The sequence below is a fragment of the Camellia sinensis genome, chromosome 12, assembly GCF_055761805.1.
Source record: "Camellia sinensis isolate YWXY chromosome 12, ASM5576180v1, whole genome shotgun sequence".
NCBI classification, from domain to species: Eukaryota; Viridiplantae; Streptophyta; class Magnoliopsida; order Ericales; family Theaceae; genus Camellia; species Camellia sinensis.
In genome coordinates, this window is record NC_138972.1 from 123,033,065 (window position 1) to 123,056,035 (window position 22,971).

Sequence of the window (22,971 nt, forward strand, 5' to 3'; positions counted from 1 at the left end):
ATATATTATTATTAATTATAAAGAGGTAACCCCAATATGCTATTTTTGTCCCACTTTTATCGTCTCCAGAGAAGTTGGGGGGAAAAGAATGGCAGGAAGGAAAGGAGGAGGAGAAGAATTCGTGTACAGAATCAGCACAAGCGAGGAGTGGGAGGCTCTTCAGAAAACTGGAACTACTTTGGGTGGTGAACTTGACAAAACCGATGGGTTTATCCATCTCAGCAGCCTCCATCAGGTTTGTTTTTTCTAACTTTTTCCATAACCATTTTTGTTTCCATCTCATACAATCCAAAAATTTCATGTCATTGGAATAGCTGAGCTAACTGATTTCTGTTTTTTCATCTTGTTGTTTCCTCGGGATTTTAGGGTTTGGGGTACATTTTCATCTTGTTTGCTTCCTCGGGATTTTAGGGTTTGTTTTCTATCATTTGAAGTTGATTAATTGGCATTCATCTAATTAGTTTGGTTTGGTTCGCTTCTCTGTATTGTATTTCATGGTTCTGTACGTAATTAGGATTCCAATTTGTAATTGAACCACATTTTTTATTTATATACCTATTAGTGGGTGTGCAATTCAGATAAGTAAGTATAAAAATAATAATAAAGAAATTAATATCATAATATGTATGTTGGTAGGAGTGTTCTTAATGAAATCTTGCTCACGCCTTTGAATAATAATTTTTTTATTTATTTTAAGATAGGGAAATTTATCATGTGCACAAGGAGAAGCCACCACACTATTAAACACTAAGTCATGTGCTCATATATATAATAGTATAGGTACATATATCTATATGGATGAATCTATTATTTTAAATTGAACAATTTGGGCATTCTGTTCAAGTTGTAAGTTGTAAGTTAAAATGTACGATTTTTGAGACACTTGTTAGTCACATGATGAGGTGTACACCACGACGCCCCGACAGTTCAAAACATGTGCAATAGCGGTGTCTGACATGGGAATGTCGCACATGGCTTGTTTCTTTGTTTAACAAATTTATTTTTAGGAGACACGCCAACTATTTTTATTTTTCCTATCTACCTAAGAAGCGTGACATGGACGTCTGACAACCCTTCTTGACATGCTGACGTGAAATTTTTAAAAAAATTAGAACACATCATGTGGGGAACACGTGCAAAATATATAATTTATATATTTATTATTATGTCATATAAAAAGATATATAACTATATATCTGTATATATGAATATTTAAGTAAAATATAATGGCCTTGTTTGGTTTGTTATTGAGAAACAAATTTCAGAGAAATTTTTTTAAAATATTGTTTGGTTTAGTGATTTTGGAAAAAAAATTTCAAAATCACTTTCTATCTCCTATACATCAATCAATCACTTTTTCTCTCTCATTTCTTAATCACTATTTCTCTCACACACATCTACTTAACTACAACAAAAGATCAAATCATCTCAAACTTCCACACTCTAAAATTATTTCCAAAATATACAACCAAACAAACTAATTTTTTTTTTAAACTTTCTCCAAGATTTTTTTTTGAAAATTTATCTCCCAAAACCAAACCAAACACATCCAATAAATTCTAAAGTCAAAAGGAGGCGTATAGGTATAAATTTTTATTATTTTTGTTTTATCATTGATGCAGAGTTATTTTATTTAAATTTATAATGTGTTTAATGTGTATCTAAGTGTTGGGAAGTGTCCGACAAGTGTTGTGTTGTGTTATGTTGGGCACTGTGTCGGATGTGACATTACGTTCTTAGAAAAAATTAATGAAAATTTAGATGGAAATTTGAAACTAGACTAAAGTGTAGGGATCAAATTGTTCAAATTAAAACAATAAGGACAGAAATAAAATTTGCTTCGAAATATAAGGGTAAAAAGTGCAATTTACTGTATATATATACTTTGTTTTACTCAAGCACTTGATTAATACCTATATAACGAACATCTGATTTTAAAAACTCTCTGAACCATAGGTCAACAAAAAACAAATTTTGTTATTATAAGTTGTGCAACTTTTGTTGCATGAAATTTAAGAAAGTAAAAGTGATGGGTTGTTGTATATAGGTAGAACTATGGTGGTTAGAATTTTATGATTCACGATTTGTTACAAGTTTCAAGCAAAACAATTCAATTCATGTAGTTGAATCTTAAATTGAGTTAATCTTACAATTTAATTGTGATCCACTATGATTCATTGTGATTCATAGTGTCAATGATTTAAGTGATTTAGTTTTGTTTGCATAATGTATGTAACGACGTTGTTTTCACAAAATATAAAAAGAGATATACTAATTATATTGATATACGCCGTTATATATATACACATACATACAATTAAGTTATATTGAAATTTATTTTATTTTAACACTACATGCGTATTTTTATAGGTGTACACATATATAAACTTACATATTATGCTAAATAAAATGAATCTTATGATTCATGCTTCACTATTTAGCAAAATGATTCACGATTTGATCCATGATTTAACAACAATGGGTAGAACTAGTTCTAAGAATCCTAATATTCTTTTTTGAAAAATGATGGCAAATTGCTTAATGTTTGAGGAGGTTGTGAGCAATATTTTGTGAATACGTTGCGAATGATGGCAATTTTTTAGGGATTGAGATCCTCTCCATTACGTAATCCAACGGTTGTGCCAAAAGTAGCTCAATGAGTGTAATTATTTTTGTTAATTTGAAAGAATGATAAATTTACATGCCTATTTTATAGCCATTGGATATGCAATGGAGAGGACCAAGATCCATTTTTTAGAAACATGGTTCTAAGTTGAACCCAACCACTTTTCATTGGTTTGGTTTAGTTTGGTTCTAAGATTTTCATAATTTGGTATGGTATTAAATTTCATGGAACCGTAAGTTGTGGTTTGGTTGTTGGTTTTCTTTTAAACCGAACCAAACCGAACTGCAATCACCCATACACCTGGTGATTTGGATTTTATTTACTTTTCATGGTTGTATTTGAAAATTCAACACTTCAATTGAGTAGGAGGGTCACTTGTGTTCCATGTAGCATAATATTTCCCAAAGTTGGGGCTTTTTTTGGCTTGAAAAATCATCTAATTTAATGAATGTGTTTGGATATTGGATTTATCAAAGTGAAAGAAAAATGACAAGGAAATGAAAGAAATAAATTTAGCTTCTTTTACTTTGTTTATTTTTATCCTTTTGTTTTGTTTTAATTTTTCTTAATAAATTTATTCACAAATATATAATCCAAATATTGCTTGTATGTGCATGGATTCCAATTGGGAATTCAGAAAGTCATCATTAGTGATCATAAACCCATCAAGTTAATCCGGGATCATATTTTCCAACATTTCTTGAATAATATTGCAAGTCATAAGAGCAGAAAGCATGGTTTCCAGTCATAGGGGTAAACTCAAGGTTTTAAAAAGCGGCCGCAACCATTACGCAATATCGTTACGTAACGGCTGTGGTGGTTACCGCCACCCTTTACGGTCGCTATAGCGGTGTGACCAAGGTTTTAAAAAGCGGTCGCAACCATTACGTAACGGTTTTGGCGGTTACCGCCACCCGTTACGGCCGCTTGTGCAGTGATTGAGATTCACAGGTGTGTTGGCCGTAGCAGTCGTAACGGTGCCGTAACAGTCGTAACGGCATGTTACGCACCGGTATGTAACGATTCCAAACTGTTTCTTTCGAAAAAAACATACAAAAAAAAGCTGAAAATAGGGAAAGAGGGATAGAGAGAAGATAAAAGATAAAGAGAGAAAATGGAGGAGTAAGAGATAGAGAGAGAAGAGGGAAGATGAAGAACATGTTACCTATTTGTTGAAACTGTAAGACCTATGCTATTCTATTCAGCTGCTATCACTCAACCTTTTTATTTGTGTGTGTCTATTTATATATTGTTTGAAAATAATAATAATAATAATAAGTGTGGTCTTTATCTGTTTGGCTTGGTTAAAATATATATATATATATATATATGTATATTTAGGCATTTATTTATTCTCTTACTTTTGTCATTGTTTATCTTATATATAATAGTTAGTGATTGATTTTTTGTATAATATAAAGTCATTAATTATTAAAATAAAATGTAAAAAATTCAGTTTATAGTGATTTAAAAATATGAAATATATTGGATCATACTTAAAAATTTTTAAAAATTGATCAATATTTATTTTTAACCCAATAAATATGATTATGAAAAAAAAATATGCGTATCGGTAAGTTTTTTTCAAATTGTGCGAAAAATAAAAAAATTCACGGTTCCGGTTACCGCAACCATTACACTACGGCCTTTACACCCCGCACCCGCAACCGCAATCGCAACGGCAACGGCAACTGCAACCGCGCCACCGCCACCGTTACGGCAACCGCAACCGTTTTTCAGAACTTTGGGTGTGACAGAAATTCACACGTGTAACGGCCGTTTTAGTAGTACATAACGGCCGTAGTGGTACTGTAACAGCCATAACACGGTAGTTACGGTCTGTTACACACTGTGACACCCTTTTGCAATATTCTGAATAATTTCCTTTCCCAAAAAAAATAAAAAAAATAAAAGTTTACAAAAAAAGAACAAATACTCAAGTGATCTAAATTCAAAGAAAATCTCATGTGAATTTTTTTTCTTTATAATTTTTATTTCATTACATTAGCATGTAAAATAAAAAAAATATAAACAGTAGTTGCATTTATTTTTATAATCATTTTATTTAATATTTTTTATTTTGTTAATGTGTTGTCTAAAAAATGTCTTTAAAAAATAAATAAAATCAGTAGTTCAAAAATAATTTTTGTTTATGGCACAATTTTTATTTTTATAATCATTTCATTTAATACTTAATTGTAAATAATTTTATTTATTTAGCCGTAAAGTGTTGTCTAAAAAATGCCTCAAAAATGATTGTTGTTTATGGCAAAATTTTTATTTTTATAATCATTTAATAATTATGAATATTTTGTATTCAATTAGTTCAAGTATTGGTCAAAAATAATTTGTAAACATTTAAAATCAGTTATTCTTAAAGTCATTAACTATTGAAAGAAAATGTAAAAAACTCATTTTATAGTGATTTGAAAAAATATATATTGGATCATATTTAAAAATTAACAAAAATTGATTAAAATCTATTTTAAATCTCAATAAATGTGATTCTGAAGAAGAAGAAAAAATGCGTATCGGTAAGTTTTTTTCAAATTGTGTGAAAAATTAAAAAATCACGGTTCCGGTTATCGCAACTGTAACTGTTACGCTACGGCCTTTACACTCCGCAACCGCAACCGTTATGACGTCCGCAACCGCTTTTCAGAACCTTGGGTAAACCATTTGAATCATTAACAGATTATGCCTTAGGATTTGTCATGAGTTGATTCTTCTAGGATTTGTAATGTTAACATCTTAATGTGGTTACTACTATTTGCAGGTCCAGTCAACTTTGCAGAACTTCTTTCTGAACAGTAACAGGGACCTTTACCTGCTCCAAATTGAATCTAAAAAGGTAATTGCCTTTGATGATTAATTGATATTATCCTTGCTTGCTTTGACTAGGGAATAGCTTAGCATGACATAGCCATTTATTTCATGCAAACTTAAAAGAATCTGGTGACATCTATGATCAATTGGACCTGCTATTAATAGGGAAGCCTTTGAGCATTTAAAATTATTAAGTGCATACAGCTACAATTACCAAAGCATTGACAGATCCTAAATTGTTGGTGTTTTTCTTAATTGTCACCTTGATGATGATGATATACATTAATGCTGAATCTATGTAAGAGTATTCTGTTTGTTCACCTTTGTTGAGTTAGTCAAACAAATCATTGAGAACGGTTGGTTTGCTGGGTTGGAGTCTCATAACAATGGTGAGGTTAGCAATTTAAGTGGATGACATTGAAAAATTTCAGCAAGTGATGGTTGGGGTGACTGCATAGATGTTTGCCTACCCCAAATATTTGGAACTGGGTATCCTTGACTATGTACTAACTAATTGTCACCTTGATGAATGATGATATGTAGAAAATTTAATGTATAAAGAGAAATAGAGAATTGTATTATTGATTGATTGATAATTGATGTCTATTACAATGATTCATGATTCCTATATATAGAAGAGGGTGAGTGTGTAGTAGGTAAGGAGTAGGTGAAGTGGAGGTGGTAGTGGTGTAGTGGGTTAGGTTTAGTGGAGTAGGTGAGGTGGTAGTGGTGTAGTGGGTTAGGTTTAGTGGAGTAGGTTTAAGTGGGTGAAGTAGGTGGAGAGTAGGTGGATTTTAACAGCCCCCCGCAAACTCAAGGGGGATAGGAACTAACCAACTTGAGTTTGGAGAGAGTAACAAAACAAGAAAATACATAAAAATAAAAGAGGATAAGAGACACTGTATGGTCGTGTCAGACCATTGGTGAAGACACTGGATGCTGGTGTCATAACGTTGTAGAGGACACTGTATGGGGGTGTCATAACCATGTAGAGGACACTGTATGGTGGTGTCATAACGGTGTAGAGGACACTGGATGGCGGTGTCAGACCGATGTAGAAGACAGTTTATGGGGTCATGTCGGACCGTTGTAGCAGACAATGTTGTGACAGTTGTGGTGACAGTTTACGGAGTCTTGCTGGACCCTTGTAGAAGACAGTTTATGGGGTCATGTCGGACCGTTGTAGAAGACAGTTTACGGAGTCTTGCTGGACCCTTGTAGAAACTAACCGGAATCAATGTCGGGACAGTTGACGGAGTCTTGTCGGACCCATAAAGGAGCTAACCGGAATCAATGTCGGGACAGTTTACAGAGTCTTGTCGGACCCATGAAGGAGCTAACCGGAATCAATGTCGGGACAGTTTACAGAGTCTTGTCGGACCCTTAAAAAATACACTGTATGATGGTGTATATAGGCTGCCCAAATATATATATATATATGGATATATATAGTGAGCCCTCAAAAGTCGCGCCCTCAAAAGGCGCGCCCACTTCATCAAAAGGCGTGCCTGACAGAAAGCGTCGAGCCATTAAAAGGTGAGCCGGAGACGCGGCGAGGCACGTGAGCGACAGAGTGGCGTGTCGGCCTTGGCTATTTAACCAAGGTTGAGGCGGAGGCTGTGCAAACCAGTCTGAAACCGCCGAAAATCCTTTGAAAAAACTCTTCTGTTTCTGAGAAAGAGATTCTGGAACACTCTGTTGCCATTCTGTAACCAACCTTTCTCTGAAACACTCAGCAACCCATAACATGGCCTCGTCTTCCCGTTCAGCTACCCAGAATATGGCCTCTTCGTCCCGTGGTCTGCTCACTCTTTTTCCCGACCTCAATGAGTCAACAAGAGAGAGAACTGGTGCGGTGGCCAGTGAACCTCAACCAAACACCTCTGTGTTTGCTCCGTTGAACTTTCCGATGCGGTCGGTGGAGCAAAAAATGGCGGTGCAAACTGATATTGAGGCCAATCAGTATACTCTGAAGTCATGTGTGGAAACCATGACTGTGGTCACAAACTTGTCGCACCGGCTGCAGAGCAGGACAAATGAGGTGCAGCATTTAAACGGCCAATTGGCTCTGCTCCAGCACATGTATAAGGATGCGCGAGCAGAGATAAGTGTGCTGAAGGCGGAAAACAAGGAGCTGAAGCGGAAAGCTACCGTGATGTTCCGATTTGGAGGTCCACCATATGCTGTAGTGGAGGAGCAGGGTGGAGTGAACGTGCTCGGTGGAGTGGGTAGTATGGAGGCAGCGCCGGTAAGGGACACCCAAGAGAAAAGCAAGAAGAAGAGACCTGCAGCAGAGTAGAGAAGAAAAATCCCACTGTGGGTGCGGGTGTGTTGTGGTGGTTTGTTTGTTTGTTGGTTTTTTTTTTTTTTTTTTTTTTTTTTTTTTTTTTGTGTAAAATTGTGATCGGGGTTGATCCCTGAGATGAATAAAATATGATTTGGTGTGCAAAGCTATATGGTATGAAGGGAATTGGAAAAAGATTAAAAAGAATGTGAAAGAAAAATAAAGAAAAAATAATAAAAATATATTTGAAATCAAAAAATGAAAGATGGAGGAAATAAGGAAAGTGGTTTGGAGAAAATAAATAAAAATAAAAATAATGGAGTTGGAAATCAAACGGAAGAGAGATGAAGATTTTTTTTTTTTTTTTTTTTTAATATAATATAATAAAAAGAGATATATATATATATATATATAATAAAGAAAGTGGGGAACAAGAGTGTAAAGAAAAGAAAAAGTATAGGTTGCATCGTGGGTCACATGGGTGAGTAAAAGAAAACAATAAAGAAATGAGTGGGTGCCCCCCATGTGCAAGGATAGTGCTGGCACTTCAATAGGTGGTACAGCCTGCTGAGCATCAGCTTTGACAGGAGCTGCCTTTGGACCTTTTCTCTAATAAATGCGTCAAACTGTTGCTGTTGGTGTTATCAAGAATGTGGAGAAGAGGAGGCTTGTCTGATGGCCTCTTGGGCTGTGTAATCATATCGAGGTTGGTGGACCTCTCAATCATGTTGTCACCCTCAAAACCAGAGATGGGGACAAAAGGAATTTTGTCAGGGTTGTAACCAACCTTCTTTAGATAGGAAGAGACTTCCTGCACAATTTCATCATACCTTGCTTTTGAGTACTTAGGAGTGGTAGCATCCATCTTGTTACAGCAGCAAATCATCTGCCTCACTCCAAGAGTAAAAGGAAGGAGAGCATGTTCACGGAAGAACTTGGGCTCCTTCTCAATCTCCTTGCCAGATCGACGATCAATCTCAGCAAACTTGACAGCAATGTGGGAGGTGTGGCAGTCAAGAACTGGAGCATACCCATTACCAATCTGACCCGGGTGATTCATAATAATAACCTGGGAGGTGAAATTTGCAGCTTCCTTGGCTGGATCATCCTTTGAGTTGGATGCAACAAAACCACGCTTGAGATCCTTCACTGCAACATTGTAGATGAAGACGATCGAGACGGTGGTGTATGGGAGGACAACAGTGAGAGGAGAGGCAGTGGTGGTGGACTCGAAGAAATTTCAAGGTATGTGTAGAAAATTCTAGCAGATTAGGTTGAGGTCCGGCGGGCGGCCAAGGCGAGGTTGCCGCCCGCCGGTGAAGCGAAAAATACTAAATGCTTAACCTTGCTCTGATACCATGTAGAAAATTTAATGTATAAAGAGAAATAGAGAATTGTATTATTGATTGATTGATAATTGATGTCTATTACAATGATTCATGATTCCTATATATAGAAGAGGGTGAGTGTGTAGTAGGTAAGGAGTAGGTGAAGTGGAGGTGGTAGTGGTGTAGTGGGTTAGGTTTAGTGGAGTAGGTGAGGTGGTAGTGGTGTAGTGGGTTAGGTTTAGTGGAGTAGGTTTAAGTGGGTGAAGTAGGTGGAGAGTAGGTGGATTTTAACATGATATATATTAATGCTGAAGCTATATAAGAGCATCTTCATCAAGATAGTTAAATTTTTACCCAAATTTTACTTAAAAAGTTACTTTTCTATTTTAGTAACCATTTTTCCAATTCACACTCCAACAAACTCTCTATTGTTTCGCTATTCTATTTAAATATTTTTTGTTTACTCTTTTTTTTTTTTTTTTTTTCAATGGTTATATTCTAAGTAGCACAAACACAGACATGCAACACGATACAAACACGCTAACAAGTTGATTTTCAAAAAATGCCGGACACGACATGCTTGAGACACGTTAAAATATTATATTTTTGCAAATTTGATAGTCTGATCTGAAACTATGTTTTAAATCAAAGTCATTGCTGTCCTCGGTGATGTTGCACGGTGGATTTTAGCCAAATTCTTTTGTTTAGGCCCTCAAATTAGTGATCACTACGAGAAACTAAAGTTTTAGATGAATAACTATCCTAGTTGTCAAATCGGGATTTGTATCGTGAATCGAAATGGTCTCGTACCGAATCGCGAATCGAATCGAATCGTGAATCGTAAAGATTCAGTTACTTTTTCTAAATTACTTAAAAACATTTATCTAAACATTTAGATATTAAATATATCTTATGAATATGAAATATTTAGATTTAAATCAATGAAAATGTTATTTTGAATGATAATCACGTAGTTTAATAGATAATAAGTTAACAAAGGTTCTTATATAAGATCACAATCTTATCTTTTTTATTTTTTAAACATTTTTTATCAACCATTCTTAACGAAGATAATAACCAAATAGACAAACTATCAATTTCCGAAGTAACAATAATTAACAACGATATTGATATTTGGACTATAAGCATACATACTTTTCTAAATAACAGTGAGCAAATAATAAGAAAGAATTATTTAGAATCTTTTATTTTAAAGCCTAAAACATTTAAAAGGTATAACTGGCCTCACACATGTAATATTCAATTTAATAAAATAATAATAGATAATTCTTAGTGTAACTTTAATCTTAAATATCTTTAGAAGACATATTATGATTTTTTAAAAGGAAAAAAAATTAGAAGAAAGGTTAAAAATATGTTGGGTCTGACGGAATTTGATTGGATCCTATTAAAAATTACATGATCACTAAAATAATAATAAATCATGTATATATGTTGGTTATTTTAGTATTAAACGCTATTAGAAGTTATATTATGTCATTTTCACTAAAAAGATGGAGAAAAAAAGAGTCGAAAATATGTTGGATATAATAATTTTGAAAATTGCATGAATCGTAAAAAGTGAATCGAATCGTGTGATTCACTAGAGATTTACTTCCAAAATAGGTTCACCCATAGATTCGTATCGATTTTGCAAAAATTGCGAATCAAATCGTGAATCGTAAGATTATGATAATAGAGATAACTATGGGCTTGTTTGGTTTGTTTTTGGGAGAGTAGTTTTTAAAAATTGTTTTGGGGAGAGAGTTTAGAAATTTTTTTGGTTTGTATTTTGAAAGTAGTTTTGGAGTTTGGAAGTTTGGAATGATTTGATATTTTGTTATAATTGAGTGGATGTGTGTGAGAGAAAAAGTGATTGAAAAGAAGAGAGGAGAGAAAAAAAGTGATTGATTGATAGGTAAGAGAGAGAAAGTGATTTTGAAAATTGTTTTGAAAAATTTACAAACAAAACAAATTTTCTAAATTTTTTTTCTCAAAATCACTCTAGAAATTCAAGCTAAACATACCCTATCTTTTTGGGACTAAAATTTTCGTCTAAAAAATAAGCCTTTTTGAGATTTAATTGTTTTATCCTTAAAAGTGCATTTAATAATGACATTTTTAATATTTTGTCGCTAAAGGTCATTTCGTTGGACTTTTGAAACTGGTCTCTTAATATTTTTTGCAACAAAGTTTTGACTTTTGGGGACAAAAAGTTTGGTTCCTAAAACTCTTACATTGCTGTATAGATTTTGCTATTTTAGGAAAGTTTTGTTTTAGCAATAACTTTATTTTGGAAAGTTTGTTGTTAGCACCGTTTGTTTTGGCGTGTTTCTAGTGTTATATAGTATTCTGATTTGGGCTTCACTAAATATGTCATTTTTGGTAATTTTCTATTTCTTTTTATTTATTTCTGTATCTAGTAAAGAATTAGTCTAATCAGTTGTTTCCTTGTTTAGTTGGGTTTCGAATATTATAAATAATGATGTACGCCTTAGGGCAATACAACTTTTGATCAATATTATTCCGTTTCTCTTTGGGAATTCATTTATTCCTTGTGGTTTTAAGGTGTTCTTCAACCTGCTAGAATGATATCTAGCTTTGTGTAAAATTTCCACTCTGTCACTTAGAATCGTTGGAGTGAATTTGGCATGTGTTTGAAGCATGAAACCAAAGCTTTTGATTGAAACACAATGAGATCTTCGCCTGCCATGGTGTTTTCTTGTTGAGAATTGAACAAACAAGTATAGGTCTTATACTGCATGTACAACATCATATCGTATGCCCTCTTTAGATGGGATTGAATAGCAGAATGTGGGTGAGAATAGGGACCTAGTCATCTTATAAATCAGGAGTAATCCTCAGTCCTACTCATTGTGGACACTGTAGAAAAAGCCCTTGTCACGATCCGCCATCCTTATCTTACACTTGGAAATGGTGTAACTAAGGTGTACCTTTATCCCATGTAAAACCAATCACTAGATGCTTGATGGGATCACTGGTATCATGGTATGCCTTAATGTACCAAGCAACAATCTATCCATTTTTCATAAAAGAAAATCAATTAGCATATTGGTCCACATATGGAAAATTCTAACATCTAGTTGACATCAGTTTTTCTTTTATGCCCTAGCTTTTTGTAATTAATTGTCCTCATGGCTTGACAATGTCCTTCTTGGCATGCATTTTATTGCAGCTGGGAGAAGGACTAGTATACGAAGCTGTAGATGCCTCAAACGTCTTTCCCCATTTCTATGGTCCATCTCGGAGTTTCAGTCCTCTCCCTTTGGATGCAGTTACAAAAGCAGAGAAGCTTACTTTATCAGGTGGCCAATTCAGTTGTAGTTTGCTAAGTTGAATGGCAACAAGTTTTGTCATTCATCTTTGTGTCTCTACCTGATTTGGTGTTAGTTTAAATGGGGAGATTTGTCAGTGTTTGTCATTACATACTGCTACCCAGATTCAAGGTTCCACTTGGCAATTTATTGTCTGTGTGTTGGTTGTGTTGTTAATGTTGTTCAAGCTTTCAAAGATTCTGTTAGGCAATCCCTCTATATGTTTAAGCCGCTTCATATTTTTAAGCATGGAATTAAACAGCTAGTGGTTCATGGAGTTTGGCATTTAGATCGTTTTTAATCAATTATTGATGCATTTTTATTTTTTCTATTTTGGAAGATTGTTTGTCTCGGCAGCTATTGCCCTTGCCTAATCAGTCTGCATGCTCCGTGAAATCAATTTACTTAAATAGTTAACAAGGATTTATTTTTTCATCTTCGCATTGAACTTCATGATTTTTATTGGGTAGATAATATTGTTAGCAAAAATAATATCTGGTTACCTGGAGGCTGTGCTGTGTTGTCTGGTGCTTTAATGAGACGTCCAATAAAGCTTACTTCTCGTTTCAATTTGATGAAAATGTAAAACTAATTTGCATCTCCAACCCTTTCACCAAATCTAGATTGTGCTTAAAATGATTTGGATTGACTGGATAAAGAGAGATGCAATGGCTATGCAGTAAAGAATGGTGATTTGGTTGCGGTGGCAGGTGGTGGTGGTGATTTGATTGCCACCATTGGGGTCATATATCAAATGAAGTTTTTGGTCCAAATTCTTACTCAAGCTTGATGAAAAAATTGATGAAGAATTACAGGCCATGTTTGATTTGCATTTGTAAAACAATTTTGAAAAATATTTTTTTTGAAAACGAGTTTACAAAATTAAAAATTTTATGTGGTTGTATGTTTTGAAGATAGTTCAGGTGTTGTAGAGTTTGTGATCATTTAATTAATTAATTAATTTATTTTTTGTAGTTGAATAGATAGGTAGGTGTTAGAAATATAGTGATTGAATGATGTGTAGAATGTGAGAGAAGGAAAGAGAAGAGAGAGAGTGTGATTTTGGAATTTTTTTTTTCAAAACTTTTCAACCGAACAAAATTTTAAAATATTTTCTCAAAAATTATCTCTCAAGAGATGAACCAAACAAGGTCACAATGCTCGTAGGCCAGGTTTAGTTGTCGGATTACTTGGGTTTGGGTTTGGGTTGGGTGGAATTATGAATATGGTGTAATTGGGTAATGAGATTATTAATATGATAGTATTTGATTGGAGATGTATGATAAATTGGGTTGGTTTGGATATTAATATGGTGTTATTAGTTAATTGAAATTAAAAGATTTTCATTATATAATAGTTGACTTCATTATTTCGGTACAATTAACGTTCTCGTTGGTGTTGGGATTGCTAATCTGTTAAACCTACTCCACTAAACCTAACCCACTACACCACTACCACCTCACCTACTCCACTAAACCTAACCCACTACACCACTACCACCTCCATTTCACCTACTCCACCACTCCATCTCCACTTTACATCTCCTATATAATGACATACAATACAATTAACACATCAATCAATAATACAATTCTCTACTTCTTTTTATACATTGATTTTTTACATGGTATCAAAGCAGGTTTAGAACCTAATATTCTTCGCTTCACCGGCGGGCGGCAACCTCACCTTAGTCGTCCGCCGGACCTCAATCTATTCCGCCGGATCTCTACACATACCTTCTTTATACCTTCGTTGGCATCATCCCTTCCGACCCTCAGCATCTTTGGTGAGGAGCACTCATGCTCCAACCATGACCCATCATTCCGGCCTTTCTCCGGCAACTTCTTTTGGACTTTCCGCGAGCTCCTATTCACAACTCCCGGTGCTCTTCAATACCTCTGTGGAGTGATTCTCTTCGAGGAAACCCTTTATCAGAAAACAGCTGCAGGTACGCCCTTCGTTGGGGTACTCAAGGAAGATGGTGTTGTGCCTGGAATCAAGGTGGACAAGGGTGTTGTCGAGCTTGTTGGAACCAATGGTGAGACCACCACCCAAGGTCTTGATGGCCTTGGCCAGCGCTGCGCGAAGTACTATGAAGCCGGTGCTAGGTTTGCTAAATGGCGTGCTGTACTCAAGATTGGTCCCACCGAAACATCTCCACTTGCTATCATGGAAAATGCTAATGGTCTGGCTCGAAATGCGACTTTCCTCATAGTCCTTGCTTGACACACCACCCAACTTTCTTTTTATTTTATTTTATTTCCTTTACCACACTTTACACCCACCCTCTTTACACCACCCACGTGATCCCACTTTCATATTTCCCTTACTTTAAACCCAAACTTTATTTTTTATTATAAAAGCCATTAGATAATTCATATGTACATCGGCAACTTCTGGATACACACCAAAAAAAAAAAAAAAAAAAAAACATCCACCGCCCAAACTTTATTTTTTTTTTTATTCTAAGCTTCATTGGTGCTTTTGATTCGCCCTGTTCCCCACTCCCACCTTTATTCTTTTTATTCATCCTTCTATATTCATCATCACTATGCTCCAAAAAAAAAAAAAAAAAAAAAAAAAAAAAAAACCACACAAAAACCCAACACAATTTACCACTTTGCACAACAACCCATATTTTATTTATCTCAGGGATCAACCCCGATCACAATTTTACACAAAAAAAAAAAAAAAAAAAACAACGACCACACAAAACCAACAAACCAAAACACAACACCAAAAGATTTGTTTTCTTTTCTGCAGACGGCCACCCACCGACCTACTCTGCCGCCGGTCTCTTCTTCTTGCCTCCGTCTTGGACGGCCCTTGACGGTGTTGCCTCCGTACTTCCTAGACCACCAAGCAAGTTGCCTCCTCCCTGCTCCTCTACTGCAGCATATGGCGGACCTCCAAATCGGAACATCACGGTGGCCTTCCGCTTCAGCTCCTTATTTTCTGCCTTTAGCACACTTATCTCTGCTCGCGCATCCTTATACATGCGTTGGAGCAGAGCCAGTTGGGCGTTTAACTGCTGCACCTCATTTGTCCTATTCTGCAGCCGGTTCGACAAATTTGTAACCGCAGTCATGGTTTCCACACATGACTTCAAAGTATACTGATTGGCCTCCACATCCGACTGCACTGCCATTCTTTGCTCCACAGACCGCATCGGAAAGTTCAACGGAGCAAACTCCGGGGCGCTTGGTTGAGGTTCCAGTGCCACCGTACCAGTTATCTCTCTTGTTGACTCGTTGAGGTCGGGAAAGAGGGTGAGCAGTCCACGGGAAGACGAGGCCATTTTCTGGGCAACAGAGTGTTACAGACTATCTCTCTCAGCAAAAGGAACTATCTCTCTCAGCAAAACGAAGAGTTTTTTCAGAGTTTTTTTTTAGCGGGTTTTCTGCCTCAGCCTCAGCCTCCGCTTCGATTTATAAAGACCTTGACGAAGAGGCAGACACGCGCATCATGCGCCGCTCGGCGCTCGCCGACAACTTGGCACGCCTTTTGATGGCACGTCTTTTTATGGAATGGGCACGCCTTTTGATGGCACGCCTTTTGAAAGATTGGGTACACCTTTTGAGGGTGCGACTTTTTATGGGTCCGACAAGACTCTGTAAACTGTCCCGACATTGATTCCGGTTAGCTCATTTATGGGTCCGACAAGACTCTGTAAACTGTCCCGACATTGATTTCGGTTAGTTTCTATAAGGGTCTAGCAAGACTCTGTAAACTGTCTTCTACAACGGTCCGACATGACCCCATAAACTGTCTTCTACAACGGTCCGACATGACCTCGTAAACTGTCCTGCTACAACGGTCCGACATGACCCCATAAACTGTCTGACACGACCATACCGTGTCTCCTATCCTGTTTTGTTTTTATTTATCAGTTTACTTTCATGTTTTGTTACTCTCTCCAAACTCAAGTTGGTTTGTGTCTAACCTCCTTGAGTTTGAGGGGGCTGTTAAACCTACTCCACTAAACCTAACCCATTACACCACTACCACCTCACCTACTCCACTAAACCTAACCCACTACACCACTACCACCTCCACTTCACCTACTCCACCACTCCATCTCCACTTTACATCTCCTATATAATGTACATACAATACAATTAACACATCAATCAATAATACAATTCTCTACTTCTTTTTATACATTGATTTTTTACATAATCTAATCTCATTCCATGGGATTGAAAAATTTTCATTTGCACATCAAAAAAAAATTTCAGCATACACTATTTGTGTCGGATATAAATTTTGAATAAAAATTAAATATTTTGACATAAACTTTCAAATAAAAATGATTTATTCACATATACATTTGGTATTATTGTTTATGTTTGAACAAGTTTTTTTTTTTTTTTTTTTTTTTTTCTCCTAGAAATTAATGTCTAAACATTAGACTTTTGTTCAAAAATTTATCTAAACTGCACAAATAACGTGTACTGAAATTTTCTGTGATGGAAGGATCATTTAGTAGTGATAATAATATTGATAAATTTATTAAAATTTATTAAAATAATAAATAATTGAAAATTTTTAAGTTTTGTTTGTGAATTTTGATTAATTTTTAATTCATTTGCGTCAGTTTGTACTGATTTAAAAAAAAAAAAAAAAAAATTTCTGAAAAAATGAACTGACTCATTGTTGTCATCTTCGTAATCCTTCCTCAAAAAAAAAATAAAAAACAAAAAAAATCATCGTAATCCCTCTGTAATTAAAAAATAATAGCAGCAACAACCCTAATCACCATGAACGCCAAACAACCCTGAAGAAACTGATGAGGAATATGGCGGCAGCGGCGGATGATGATATGATGATGACAACATTGATGGGTTGAAGAAGGAGATTCGGGTTTTCTTTCACAAATTTTATGGGAAGAAGGCCGGGAAAATGGCGCAAGAAAAGCTTAGGAAGATTACATAAAAGATTTGATCCTTTTTTGTTTTTGTTTTTGTTTTGTTTTGAGTTTTTCTACAGCAGATAACTTTGTGTTGAATTTTCAGTATTATATCTATGCCTAAATCAAAGGGTAGGTAAGTGGACCTTATGTTGCATGAATCTTGTTTAGATATTTCAATTATGGGTAACATTGTCAATAATAAACTAGTTTATTTTTTTGTCTCTTCCTTTCCCAATGGTTTTCAAGCTGATAACTTTAACCATAAATATATGTTACATTGAAGTGGGTACTGTTGAATTTTGTGGCTTCTTAATTCTTGGTGATCTAGTTCCAAACAACTTTGCTACATATTCTTATTAAATTATTAACTTTTGTAACAACTACACATATGGCTGTGGACCTCACACTAATGCGTGTAATTTGCAAATAAATTATTTGTTTAGTAGGGATCTCTATCGTTTTTCAATTCCAAAACTGGAGCATATACTTTTGGCCGAGACATTCATGTACATTTTTTCCCCCAAGCTGGGTGCCTCAAGCCAATGCCAAAAAGGTACAATGTAGAGCATATTGCATTACCTCTTTGATGGGTTTCTACTTGGGCCTATTAAGGTTAATTTTGTGTTTGGATCAATGATTTGATGAGAAGTTGAAAATAGAAAGGAAAAGAGAAGGGTGCGCAAGTTTCTTCACAACAAATTAATTGCTTTGTGCAAAGAACTAAGATCTGAGAAGAAATGCTACAGTAGTGTATGCTAAGTCTGTAAATTTCTTGTACATAAATTTTACAGACTGATGTGCATTGAATACCTGTCACATGAGTTTCAGGGAAAAATGTTTTGTTACTATATAACACTACTCATACAGAAAAGTTGATGTCTTTTAATTACTTCAGCCAGCCAACCAGACAGATAATAGCAAATGACTTAATCATGTTGATATATATATGTATATTTAAATATCTCGGTCAACTGTACCATTGATGATGCAGATTAGGTATCGATTATAGATCTTGATATCACAAGTAAAGACACTGTTTAGGTAAAACAAAAGATGGGTCATAGAAGATTATCTCATCGACTGTTATTGTTTGTGTTGTTTGGTACATTAGCTCTCTCTGTTTCCAGCCAGAAGAGACCGATACTAGTGAACTTTGGCGATTCCAATTCTGACACTGGAGGAGTACTTGCTGGGACTGGACTTCCCATTGGCCTTCCTCATGGCATTACCTTTTTCCACCGAGGCACAGGCCGCCTTGGTGATGGGCGGCTCGTGATTGATTTCTTCTGTGAGTCCAATATCTCCCAACCACAGTCTCTTCTATTATCATTCAACCTCCTTCTCTGAATTGTCCTCCTGTGATTTCTTCTGCTCTTTTATGTTTGCTTTTCTTTAGCTGCTGCTCCTAATCTGATATGTTCCAGTTGTTGTTGTTGTTTTTTTTTTTTTTTTTTTTTAAATTTGATTTGATTTTAGGTGAACACCTGAACTTGAGTTTCTTAAGTCCATATCTGGACTCACTAGCGCCTAATTTTACAAGTGGAGTAAACTTTGCAGTAAGTGGAGCATGCACTCTACCACAGTTTGTCCCATTTGCACTAGATGTTCAAGTTCGGCAATTCATCCGCTTTAAGAACCGCTCACTCGAACTCCTGTCAATGGGTAATGTTCATTTGCAGCTTGCGCCATTAAATGTCTAGAAATATTAGATGTTCAAGTTGGGCAATTCATATTAGATGTTGAGGTCCTTGCTTTTTTCTTGTTTGATGTCTAGAAAAATATATATATATATATATAGGTGTCATCTATGATATGAAGCACGGATACTCTAAAAAAAAGTTGTATGCATATTGTATCTGTATTGAATATACACATTCCTTGGATTCTCATGGATACATATCCAATACTTGCTGATAATTTTAAGAGCTATCGGATACTTTTTAGGCATTTTACATTCTGTATCCAAACTATTTTTTATTTTTATTTTTTTAGGGAAGAAGAAAATAGTGAGATTAAAATAGTACTCTACATTTTCAAATCTAATTCCTAAAATATGGTTTCTCGCTATTCTTTGAGCTCATGTATAATATAATATTAAAAATTATGATGTTTTTTTTGTTTCCCTTTCAACATGGCCATACCTGTATCCTAGTTTTAATGGTTTTGTCGTATCATCGTATATGCCATCAAGTATCTTTTTGCGTAGGGTGTCGTTACTAGAAAAATGTCCTTTTTCCGTTCCATTTTTGCCCATTTGTCGTCACAAATAATACCTTTTGCAATGGCTTGACTGGTGATCGCAAATAAATGATATTTGCAACGGCTTATTGGTGTCCATGTTGGTGACACCAATATCACTTCCTGCCACCACCATATTGGTGTCTACCTTTCTACCGACGCACGGCAGTTGCAAAAGGGCTTTTGCAACTGCCCGCTCATTGCAAAAAGTGATTTTTCTAGTAGTATGTCATATTAGTTAATGCAAGCTTTGAAGCAGCAGGTTCAGGAAATTTCATTGATGAATCTGGATTTCGTAGTGCACTTTACATGATTGATATCGGAGAGAATGATCTTCTACTCGCCTTGTACGCATCAAATCTCACCTATTCACCAGTTGTAGCAAGGATCCCATCTTTTCTTGCAGAAATTAAACTAGCTATCCAAGTGAGTACTGTCTGGCATTTTTTGACTTTAATATGGCAAAAATTAATCTTTGCTTGATTAATTCTCTACAATTTTGTTAATTGGTTCGAATGCAGAATATTTATCAGTATGGTGGTAGAAAATTTTGGATACACAACACTGGACCTTTGGGTTGTGCGCCTAAAGAACTTGCTCTGCATCCCCACAAGGAGAGTGACTTGGATCGGATTGGATGCCTTCGTGTTCATAATGATGTTGCGAAAGCCTTCAACAAAGGACTGCATAAGCTATGCAAAGAAATGAGATTAGTATCTGATGATGCAACAATCGTGTATGTCGATATATATGCCATCAAATACGGTCTCTTCGCCAACTACAAACGATATGGTAAGAAGAAGATCAAAGTGTCGCAATGTAAACATGAATAATGGAAATTTTGCCTTTTGTTTTTGTGTTTTTTTTGGGGCTCTAGTTAATGAAACTGTTTTTTTGGCATAGGGTTTGAGGCACCATTGATGGCTTGTTGTGGGTACGGAGGGCTTCCAAACAATTACAATGTGAAAGCAACATGTGGGCAACCTGGTTACAGCATCTGCAGAAATGTCTCTCGGGCCATAATATGGGATGGAGTTCATTACACTGATGCTGCAAATCATGTTGTTGCGACGAGCATCTTGTCTGTGCGCTATTCCACACCCCCGGTAAAGCTTGAACAATTCTGGCCAGCTTGATTTTTGACTAAAAATTGCAATTTGTGACCTTTATTTTTATTTTATATTTTTTGTTTTTGTTTTTAGAAGATCATGAGTTTGACTCTCTTCCTTTCCTCTCTAATACTAGCATAAAATCCATGCTACGCACGGCCTTGAATAAATACTGTTACCCAAAAACAAAAAGAGAATTGGACATGCCTAATTAAAAATTTCATAGTTTAAATTTGTGCATTTTGTCATTCGTACCTCCCTTGAATTCTCTCCAATTAAACTTGGTGTAAGACAGGACAAAAAACAAAAACAAAAAAGAACTCTAAAACTTTTTTTTCTTTTTTTGTTTTTGTTTTGCATAAGATAGGATATTAGCGAGTTAATAATTAGATTGCCATGCAGTGTAATTCCTCTCTATAGACTCAAACTTAAGACTTTACACCGGCAACTGAGTATCCTCTTGAGATCACTTAGACTTGAGTCCAAATATAACTCTCAAATAATCACAAGAGATGGTCATTGCAGAGGTCAGAAACCATTATTTTAGAGACACAAGTTAAATTTGTTTATTTCAGAAATCATTGCTGACAAATATATTTATTTCTTCTTTTTGTCAATTGATAGAAGATGGTTTACAAAGAGACTTCACACATTCAATTATTATTTAATATATCAATCATCAAATGGCCTACCACTTAGTCAATGGTTGAGATTGAAAATGATGCATCTTCCTTTTATTTTACAGGTGTTTTTGTCTTTGCCTTACAATTCCTCAATAATTTCCAGGTGCTATGATTTATGAGTGAAAATAAACTTCTGTGCCAGACAAAATCATTTGAATGCAACCCCAACACTAAAAAAAAATGTTACAAAGATAATGAAAATTGCAAAAAAAAAAAAAAAAAAACTCTAAAATTTTATATCATCTTTGGATATTGAATATTTTAATGAAGTAAATTTAACTTCTTTTGCTCTATTTTCTCTTCAAATACATGATCAAAACATAGGTTCGGAATTTTCATATCAGTTGTGCTATGAATATAGAAGATTTTCACAAAATGAACACAGATTATCAACATATTTTCTTGTGAGACATGAACCTGAGTGGGCAATTTTTTTTCAGTTTCTTTATGCTGTGTTTGGTTGGGGGATTTGGAGAGGGATTTGGAAAGGGAAATGGAAAAGGTAGGTGAAATGTGAATAAATCATGCCTATATTTCACATAGTTTCACACACCTTTTCCATTTTCCTTTCCAAATCCCTCCCCAAATCCCTCAACCAAACACACCATTAATGATAAAAAGAATGGATCGGTGTCCTGACTAGAGCTTGAAAGTATTGAATCATGCACTCAGAAAACAAAGGATGTGATGTTTCAAGAGACTGTTTTTGTATTTTTTCGTTTTTTCTTTCTTTCTTTCTCAAATGTCTCTTTGTTTGTCTTACATGAAAATCAGAATTTATAATTTACAGGTCAATAATTCAATGAAAGCCAAAATAAGGGCATTGACCAAAAAAGTGTCTCTATATGGAAAATAATAATGCCCACTTTCTCTTTTTCAATTTCTTTGATGGTTGCTCTACTTCTTTGCTTGCTGTGAGCATCTCTGTCAAGAAGAAAGCTATTTTATCAGGATTAGTTAATTCCTAGGCCAAAAAAAAAAAAAAAAGATTAATTAATTAATCATCTCGTGGGTATGTTTGGAGTGAAGTTAATTTTTATTTATTTATTTATTTGTTCAATTGTGATGGGTACCTCTCTTTTCTTTTGCCTCTTCTACCAAAATTCCACCAATTCAAATGAAGTACTTGGTTACAAGTCTTTAATAAATAGATTTTGAAAATTAAGTTAATTAATGTAAATTCCTTAAAACTAGTGTTTGATTAAATGATAGTTTGTGAGCACTATGAAGCAAACATTTTTCTATGTTTGAATTATGATGACAGTGAAAAATCCAGATAAAAATAAAAAGACTATATTTTAAAAAATGAATAGAGAAACAAATATCCCAATAAAATGGTTCTTTGAAACTCTGTATTATAGCAAGAAAAAGTTTCGTAGTGTTTAATGAAATTATATGATTATAAATATCGAATCAATTTGATTTTTTATTATTCCTTTATATTATAAATGATTTATTCATATAGTTAAACAGAATAAACTGTTCAAAATGGCAGTTCACTTCAATAATACCCCTAATTCTCTCCATGTGTGTTTGTGTGGAGGACAACATAAAAGAGGCGTGGTAAGGTATCTTTAGAATCTAAAAGTGATTGATTTGCCAAACACTTTTGATTCCAAGTGATGATATA

General features: G+C 35.0%; 2 protein-coding genes and 1 pseudogene across 7 annotated transcripts; all 3 read left to right on the forward strand.

The window, feature by feature from the left end:
* Positions 1-12,730, forward strand: LOC114299846 (dihydroorotate dehydrogenase). 2 transcript variants are annotated; one of them, XM_082899763.1, is made up of 4 exons: positions 1-235; positions 367-412; positions 5,403-5,477; positions 12,261-12,730. In XM_082899763.1, the coding sequence occupies exons 1-4, from the start codon at positions 204-206 to the stop codon at positions 12,420-12,422; spliced, it is 315 nt and encodes a 104-aa protein (XP_082755889.1). In that variant the 5' UTR covers positions 1-203; the 3' UTR covers positions 12,423-12,730. The 2 variants fall into 2 exon arrangements, with proteins under 2 accessions (XP_082755889.1, XP_028100482.2); XM_028244681.2 differs by lacking the exon at positions 367-412 and having other exon boundaries at positions 5-235.
* An 894-nt stretch (positions 12,731-13,624) lies between these two features.
* On the forward strand, positions 13,625-14,625 carry LOC145803847 (fructose-bisphosphate aldolase, cytoplasmic isozyme pseudogene; annotated as a pseudogene).
* Positions 14,626-16,760: 2,135 nt separating this feature from the next.
* LOC114282919 (GDSL-like Lipase/Acylhydrolase superfamily protein) lies at positions 16,761-21,634 on the forward strand. 5 transcript variants are annotated; one of them, XM_028225706.2, is made up of 7 exons: positions 16,761-17,864; positions 18,423-18,599; positions 18,788-18,973; positions 19,809-19,975; positions 20,071-20,341; positions 20,453-20,655; positions 21,404-21,634. In XM_028225706.2, exons 1-7 carry the CDS (start codon positions 17,816-17,818, stop codon positions 21,458-21,460), a joined length of 1,110 nt encoding a protein of 369 aa, XP_028081507.2. In that variant the 5' UTR covers positions 16,761-17,815; the 3' UTR covers positions 21,461-21,634. The 5 variants fall into 5 exon arrangements, with proteins under 5 accessions (XP_028081507.2, XP_082755888.1, XP_028081505.2 ...); XM_082899762.1 differs by lacking the exon at positions 21,404-21,634 and having other exon boundaries at positions 19,812-19,975; positions 20,453-20,898; XM_028225704.2 differs by lacking the exon at positions 16,761-17,864 and having other exon boundaries at positions 18,231-18,599.
* The last annotated feature ends 1,337 nt before the right edge of the window (positions 21,635-22,971 follow it).

Coding starts and splice junctions, on each gene's coding strand:
- LOC114299846 (XM_028244681.2), top strand. CDS start 89: ATGGCAGGAAGGAAAGGAGGAGGAGAAGAATTCGTGTACAGAATCAGC. Junction 236..5,402: donor ATCTCAGCAGCCTCCATCAG/GTTTGTTTTTTC, acceptor TACTATTTGCAG/GTCCAGTCAACTTTGCAGAA. Junction 5,478..12,260: donor TCCAAATTGAATCTAAAAAG/GTAATTGCCTTT, acceptor ATTTTATTGCAG/CTGGGAGAAGGACTAGTATA.
- LOC114282919 (XM_028225704.2), top strand. CDS start 18,365: ATGGGTCATAGAAGATTATCTCATCGACTGTTATTGTTTGTGTTGTTT. Junction 18,974..19,808: donor ACTCGAACTCCTGTCAATGG/GTAATGTTCATT, acceptor GCTTTGAAGCAG/CAGGTTCAGGAAATTTCATT. Junction 20,342..20,452: donor CGCCAACTACAAACGATATG/GTAAGAAGAAGA, acceptor TTTTTGGCATAG/GGTTTGAGGCACCATTGATG.